Source organism: Sminthopsis crassicaudata, chromosome 5 (genome assembly GCF_048593235.1).
Source record: "Sminthopsis crassicaudata isolate SCR6 chromosome 5, ASM4859323v1, whole genome shotgun sequence".
Lineage (NCBI taxonomy): Eukaryota > Metazoa > Chordata > Mammalia > Dasyuromorphia > Dasyuridae > Sminthopsis > Sminthopsis crassicaudata.
The window spans coordinates 297,371,753-297,379,779 of record NC_133621.1 but is presented as its reverse complement, the minus strand read 5'-3'; the positions used below and the strand labels follow the sequence as shown (position 1 = coordinate 297,379,779).

At 35.5% G+C, this 8,027-nt stretch overlaps 1 protein-coding gene across 2 annotated transcripts; it reads left to right on the top strand.

Moving 5' to 3' along the window:
* LOC141544885 (apolipoprotein L3-like) lies at positions 1–6,357 on the top strand. Of its 2 annotated transcripts, none has more exons than XM_074271572.1 (2): positions 1–218; positions 3,568–6,357. In XM_074271572.1, the coding sequence occupies exon 2, from the start codon at positions 3,580–3,582 to the stop codon at positions 4,345–4,347; it is 768 nt and encodes a 255-aa protein (XP_074127673.1). In that variant the 5' UTR covers positions 1–218; positions 3,568–3,579; the 3' UTR covers positions 4,348–6,357. The 2 variants fall into 2 exon arrangements, with proteins under 2 accessions (XP_074127673.1, XP_074127674.1); XM_074271573.1 differs by lacking the exon at positions 1–218 and adding an exon at positions 235–729.
* Positions 6,358–8,027: the final 1,670 nt, after the last annotated feature.

Sequence of the window (8,027 nt, the reverse complement as noted above, 5' to 3'; positions counted from 1 at the left end):
AAGGAAGTTGAAAGTGACTGAGAAAGTAGGAAACAGCATTAACAACCACCAGGCTGCCTACAAGAGGTACCCCCGATCAGGGAGAGTGAAGGGTCCAGCTTTGGCCCCATTGTCAGAAAAACCATCTCATCGATCGAATGAAAACAACACATCAGGACAAACAATCTGGAAGGAAGCGACAAGAAGAAGCTGTATTCATCAGGCCCTGCCCAAGTTGAGTAAGTTGTATAAGAGTTTCAGTTTTGTATTTGGGTTTCACTGAGCAGCATTCTGGGAAATGAACAGCCTTTGTGAAAACCTACTTTCAACTTTGTCTTGACTTTCTTTTACCAACCGAATTCAAGTTTGAGTTCATTTGGGACCCCTCTCCTTCTTCTTCCTTTAAATGTTATTGATCTCTAGTCTGGGGGCTGGCTGTCTCCTGGCCTCTCACCCATAGGGATGCAACATCTCAGTAGGATTGTGACTAGACGGAGCCTGCTTCATTGCAGTGCTCACCAAATGCATCCAATTCTTTGATGTCTTGTTTTTGAGTCCTCTGGAGGCTGGACTAAAATATTTCTTAGGGATGTGGTCCATCGCATCCTGCTGGCTGGCTGAATAGATCTTGAAGAACATTTGTGTTAGATTGTGGGCTTTTTGTGTGCCCTGACCCCAAGATGATAAAGTCTGGATTCCCATGTAAGAAGGGAGTGTGAAGCTGGTCGGGAGAGTTTTCTTAAGGTCTAGGTAAGGATGACTCTTAGCTATAGGAGCTCTGGGATGTGTGTGTGTGTGTGTGTGTGTGTGTGTGTGTGTGTGTGTATTTGGGTATTCCTGAAGCCCCCACTCCCAGCCTCTCTGGGATTAATAGGAGCTGCTAAACTATAGAAGCTGAAATTTGGTTAACCTGATGAGAGGCCGGTCTGAGCAGACAAATGAAAACTTCTCTCCTAGTTCTCAATAATAGGTTTTGTTTCGTTTTAAATTTGGAGAGGAGAGAGTTGTAGACTTAGTAATGCAGCCTGCAGTCTCCCTGACCTTAGCCTCCCCATGCCTCAGTTTCCTTATCTGTAAAATGGAGAGGCTGGACTAGATATAGTTCCCAAAGGCCATTCCAGAGTAAGTCACTGGTTGTTCTGGGATTCACTTTTCTCCTCTGTGAAATGAGTCTGTGGGACTACCTGCCTCTGAGGTCTCTTCCTGCTCAGGAACCTCTGTCTGAGGTTGATCCAGGAGTCCGTGCTCTTCCTTTGCTCTCCCAGTATTGCTCAGTCTAAAGTGCAATTCCAGACTTTGGCCTGTTTGCCCTGGCAAGTTCAGCAGCCACGGCGGACATCTCTGGAAGCCTGGGATTAGTCCCAGCCATTGATAAGTTTCAAGGGCCTTCTTTATCACCCCTAATGCACCCTATAGTGCTTAGGTTTTTTCATCACTCTGTGATAAGAATCCTATAATTAATGCTATTTATTAATTTTACAAGCATTTATCTTTCTCTTCCCAGCCTCCCTCCTGCAAACAATTAAAAACAAACTATAAAAGGAAAACTCCGAGAACAAATATATGGAGAGCAGCAAAATTAATTTTCATAATGTTTGTGTCCAAAAAATGCATGTTTCATTTTGAATTTTAAGTCATCACTTTCTGGTAGGAGGTGGGTTGTGTCCAGAGCTGGTGATGGGGCCTTGTCTTAGGGGTTTAAGTGTAGATAGAATTGGGGACAAAATTTGTTTCTTGGAGCTTCTCAGGGAAACTAAGAGGAAAAAAACCCCTGAATTTGGAGAGAAGGCCTGGGTTTGAATTCCATCTCTCTTTTAAAGTTTTGAAACTCAAAACTTAAAAAAATATATTTTAACTTATTTTTATATATTATTGGGGAAAATAAAATATTTTAAATCTACATATTACAAGGACATTATATACAATATATGATGTATTCAAGTATATATAATATATATATTCATATATATCATATATATTCAAGTATATTATAACCTATGGATAGTATATTAGTATCAATGTATGGATAGATGAGTAAGTAGATAAAAACATAAATTGATATACAAAGGAGGGAGAGAGAATTTGGAACTCAAAACTTTTAAAAAGCAAATATTTAAAATTGGTTTTACGTGTTATTGGGGAAAATAAAACATTTCTAAAATATACATATTATAAGTATATTATATTCAATATGTTATGTTCATACATAATATTACAAGTTTATTATATACAACATATTGAGGTTGTATAAGTTTGCTTTGGTCCTTTTGACTATATTTTATCTATTTTATTGATGTGGGGGAAATATCTCAGGATTGTTTAAATCTGTGTTTTTCTTCCTATTAGTCGTGAGTCCTTTTTCAAATGGTTGATGACTTACTTCTCTTTAAGTTCTAATTTTTAAATTTTCTTTTAAAAAAAAATCATGATTATCAGCGATGAACAGAACCAGCTAGACCCAGGGAAAGAACACTGGGAAATGAGTGTGGATCACAACATAGCATTTGCACTCTTTTGGTTGTATTTGCTTGCATTTTTAGTTTTCTTCCCAGATTATTTTTACCTTATTTCTAAACCCTATTTTTCTTGTAGGGCAAGAGAACTGTACAAATATGTACACATATATTGTATTTAAGATATACTTTAACATGTTTATCATGAATTGGACTACCTGCCATTTAGGGAAAGGGGTGGAGGGAAGGAGCAGAAAAGTTGGAACAGAAATGATTGCAAGGGTCAATGTTGAAAAATTACCCATGCATGTGTTTTGTCAATAAAAAGCTATAATAAAAAAACCACTGGAAATTAAATTTAAAAAAAATCATGATCATGAATGTTCCTTCTTTTGCCAACTGCTTATTCCTATCATTTTATCACCTACTTTTTGGGGAATGTTTCTTAGTCTTATATTTCTAGTATATTATTCCCATGCTCTTCCTATGTCCCCAAGGGAGAACCATGGATATATAGCCAAGGGAAAAAAAGATATCAAGAAACATTGGAGCGAGGAGCAGCCCCCCCCCCAATTTAATGGAATTAAACAATTCCACTAAAAAATAGCAAAGTCTGGAAGAGGCCAGGAGAGAACTTCTCAAATACAAAGAGAAAAAGAAATTTGATGATTCTGCACCCATCAAAAAATGCATAAAGGAATGGAATAATGTGTTCCAAAGAGCAATGGAGGGGCAGCTAGGTGATGCAGTGGGTAGAGCACGAGCCCTGAAGTCAGGAGGACCCGAGTTCAAATGTGCCCTCAGACACTTAACACTTCCTAGCTGTGTGACCCTGGGCAAGTCACTGAACCCCAATTGCCTCAGCCAAAAAAAAAAAATCAAAAAAAGATCAAATGTTACAGAGAAGATCACTTATCCTCAAAGAGCTGTTTCCAAAAAAAAATGTAGGTTTGGGAACCATATAACCAAAGGGTTAAAGAGTGAGAGGTTGTTGAGGAAGGAAAGGCAGGAAGTTGAAAATATTGTTTCTAGGAGTTTGGCAGGGAAGAGTAAGAAAAGAACTCTGGCAATGTTAGAACTCGATAGAAAAACAGCCAAAGCAACCTTGTTATCCTTTGACTTCTTTTCTTCACAGGGCTGGTACGGGATGGATGATTCTGATGATGATATGATATACAAAAAACTGCAGCAATATGAATTCGAAAAGTTGCTGGAAAGGCTTTTAAAGATGAAGCTGAAACTAGAAAAATTTATGCAAGAACTTTGTTACATGGCAGACAAAATCGACAAGATTCACAACGATTGCACCATCACCAACGTGGTGGCCAGCTCCACTGGTGCTGTCTCAGGCGTCCTGAGCATCCTGGGGATTACACTTGCACCTGTCACGGCTGGGGGGAGCTTGGCCCTCTTTGCAACTGGGATGGGATTGGGAATAGCTGCTGGTATTACTCGTCTTTCTGCAAGTATTGTTGATGAAGTGAGTGCCTCTCAGGGGAGGAAATATTTAAACAACGTTAAGAAAAAATCAGATGATGCTATGAAAGGGCTAGCTAAGGAAGCAAACAGAATTATAAATGAGTTGAGCAAATTCTTCCCAAATGATTTCCCATTCTCTAACAAACTAGCCTCGAATTCTGGTACCTGGAGACTTAGGAAAGCTAGCTTTCAGTCCGCCAAGGATTTTCAGAGAGCGGTATTGTCCATGTCTACAGGAGCCAGGATAATGGTTTCCTTAGAGGTGGGAGTTTTTGTTCTAATGCATGTGGCTGACATTGTGAAAGATTCAAGACATCTGTTAAATGGGGCGAAGAGTACCACAGCAGCAGAATTGAGGGAAAAAGCTCAAAATTTGAGAGAGAAGCTGCAGGAGCTCTCTGAGATTTGTAAGGCTCTCCAGGAAACACTCAATTGATAACCTCAAAGCAGTGGGCCAGAGCAGAGGGTCTCTGGAAGGGAATAAAAGGAAGCTTAAGTTAGGCTCAGATTTGTGGGAAATAGTTTTTGGAGAGAAAAGAGAAAACACAAAGACAATATAAGATCTTTAAGACCAACTATTTGATTGAGCCTCTTTGGGCTGTGAGGATTGAAAGTTGAATTGGTCCTTTGACTTCAGTTACTGTTAATTGTCTTATTTTACATCCCGAGGAAGAGGTGGCTGAGAGAAAGAAATAGGGAGAGAAAAGAAAAGAGAAAACATAACTTTATGCATATTTTAGTTAACTGGAATAAGATTTCCCTTTTATAATAGCCTCTTAAATTCTATTATATACCTAGTAGTTGATTTTTGAGGGTTTATTTGGTAATTTGCAACTTTGCTAAAGCTATTGTCTTGATTAGTAACTTTGCTGATTTTCTAGGATTTTCCAAATATATTATATCTTCAGCAAATTGGGAAATTTTTATAATTATATATGAAGTTTTATGTATATCTTTATATGTATGCATATATACGCTTTCAGAACTCAGTCAATAATTATCAGGAAAGTGGACATCCTTGCTTTATATCTTCATTTATAGGAAAAGATTTAAATAAATGCATTCTCATTACATATGATGCTAGGAAATCTTGAATGTTGTGGTATTTATTATTATTATTATAGCTTTTTATTTACAAAACATATGTATGGGTAATTTTTCGACATTGACCCTTGCAAAACCTTTTGTTCTAAATTTTCCCCTTCTTCCCCCCACCTTTTCCCTTAGATGGCAGGTAGTTCCATACATGTTAAATATGTTAAAGTATATGTTTAGTCCAATATATGTATACATACTGTTATCTTTCTGTAGAAGAAAAATTGGGTCTAGAAAGAATGAAAAAAAAACGAGTACTTTTAAAAAAGTTCCTCTATACCTCTATTTTATAGGATTTTTAGCATAAATTAGTGTTGTCCTTTCTTAATGATTACAGAAAAAGCCTTTCACAATCACATGGTTTTGGATGTTTTGAGTTTTAATATGATTAACTATATGGAATGTTTTTCAAATGTTGAACCCTTTTATAATTCAACTTGGTCATAGTGAATGAGTTCTTGGCCTATTTGATAAGACTATGTTTAAATATTTTGAATCATTATTAATGATATTAACTTGTGATTTTTCTTCTGATATTTATCCTTCTTTGGTTTAATGATTAGTACTATAGCTGTCTAATGAAATAAATATTTCTTTTAAAAACAAATTTGGAGAATACAAATTTAAAAGTTTGATACAATTCTTTTGTGAATATTTGAGGACTGAGAGATTGTTTTTCCTTTTAGGAAATGGAAATTTTAAATAATCCAGTTCTCCAATATTCTATCTGCTCTTCTCACAGTTTGAGTATTTTAGGTTTTTGAAGGTCTTCTTTTGTTTCTTGTTTTAGAATGGAAGAGTATAGAATCACTACCCAATTGATAAAATGTAAGAAAAAAAAAGAAAAGATATGAATGGGTAATTTTCAGATGATGAAATTAAAGCCATCTATAGTCATATGAAAATATGCTCTAAATATGCTTTTGATTAGAGAAATGCAATTTCCTTCTGTTTTGAATCTTCTTTGACAATATGATTAATATAGAAATGTGTTTAATATGCTTGTACAAATATAACTTATATCAAATTGCTTGCCATCTTTGAGGGGGGAAGGAAAAAGGAAAAAATGGAAATCAAAATCTTATCAAAGTTAATGTTGAAAACTATCTTTACATGTAATTGGAAAAAATAAAATAATTTTAAATGGAAAAAAATGAATGTTAACTATCTTTACTTGTAATTAAAAAATAAAATAAAATACTAGTTCCCCCGAGAATTGTTCTACTACACTCCCAGAAATTTTAGTATGTTTTTTCTTCATCATCATGTTTTCCATATCTAATTGTTTATATGATTTATTCTTTGGCCTAGTCATTATTTAAGATATAATCATTAAATCTATTTTGCCCAAGGTCCTTGAATAAATGGCTATTTTTATTGCATTATGTTCTTTAAATGATGTATTTACTATTTCTACCTTTTAATATTTGTTTTCAATATCTCTTTTCCCTAAAACATGGGCAACTTTTGTAAAAATTCCATGTGGAGCTGGTGAATACATTCATTTTTCTTCAGAAGATGTCAAAAGTCTTTTAGCTCTACTTTCTCTAGCAATTTTTTTTTCAGTTCTGTATTTTCCCTTTTATTTATCTTTTTTATCCAAAACTGTGAGAGGGATGTTGATATCTTCTCTCAGTATTGTGTTATTTCCTATGTTGCCTTCTAGCTTAATTAAATTTGAGTACTTTAATATTTGAGCAATATTTACTGATATTGGTTTGTTTTCTGTGGTTCCTTCAACATAATGTAGTTTCCTTGTATTTTCCTTTTTAAATTTTTGGATATTTTTACTTTGTCCGATACCATTATTGCAGCTCCTTTTTTGGATTTATTTGATGCTTAGGAATCATGCCCCTCCTCCTCCCATTCCCTCAGTTTTATTCTGCATAGTTCTTTTTTGATTGTAAGATATACATTTGAAAAACAGATTGTAGAATTTACCCAAACTATCACTTTTTCATTTTATTGGATTGTTTAGTCCATTTACATTTAAAGTTATGAAGTAGTTTTATATTTTCCTCCATTTGGTTTTAATATTTTTTTCAGGCTGTGATTTTTTTCCTCTCTTTTTTTGTAAACATAGTAGTACTGTCTCCTCAGTCACTCACTATAGCTTAATCCATTACCTTTTTGCCTTTGAATTTTTGTTTCTTCATCTTTTTTCCCCTTTGTTTTTATCTAGCCATTTAATTCTCTCCTTTTTTATTTTTGTCAGTTTCATCTTCTTCCTTCAACTAATCTTGATCATTAGTTGTTTTTATTATTATTATTTTTCCATAGTGAATTTCTTTCTATCTGTTCTCCCTTTATGATTAATCTAGACCCTTATTTTCTGATTTATACTTATATACTTAGCTAGTTCCTTTCTACTTTCCATATTCATTATGGAATAAAAATTTCCAAGGTACCCATTCTTGGCTTTCCCATCTAAGTAGTCTTTGTTGATACCCTATAGAACTCACCCCACCTCCTCTCTTTTCCATAGAGCCTCACTCTCAGAAAAATGCCAATTCTTCCAGGTGATAGAGACATGTTGACCATGGCATCACTTTCCCTTCACACCAAATGTTGCTGATTATGTAGCCATTCCCTGACCACCTTCTTTTCCATTTGCCTTAAAATGTCTTCCCAGAGACCCTTTACCCCAAATCCCATAGGCTTCTGTTGCCCCAGGATCTCCGATCCCCATTCCCCATTTCCTAAGACAAATAAATAGTCTTTTAAACTATCAAATTCCCACAGAAACCATTTAGTGCGAGGCCTCTATCTCCCTTCTCTGAACATCTCTTCATCTATGTGTATTCACCAGTGGCATTCCTTCCCATCACCAAAACAAGGCCTTTCCCTTTCTCTTCTTTTTCGGTTCCTCTTCTCATCTCCTCATCCACTCTTTTGAAAGCCGTCTCCTCTTTCTGAGAAACCACAAAAGTCAACTTCCCCTATTTGCTTGACTTGACCAGGGTACATGACACACTCCTCCCTGTTCTTTTGTCTTCCCTCTTTTGCACCAACTCTCCTATT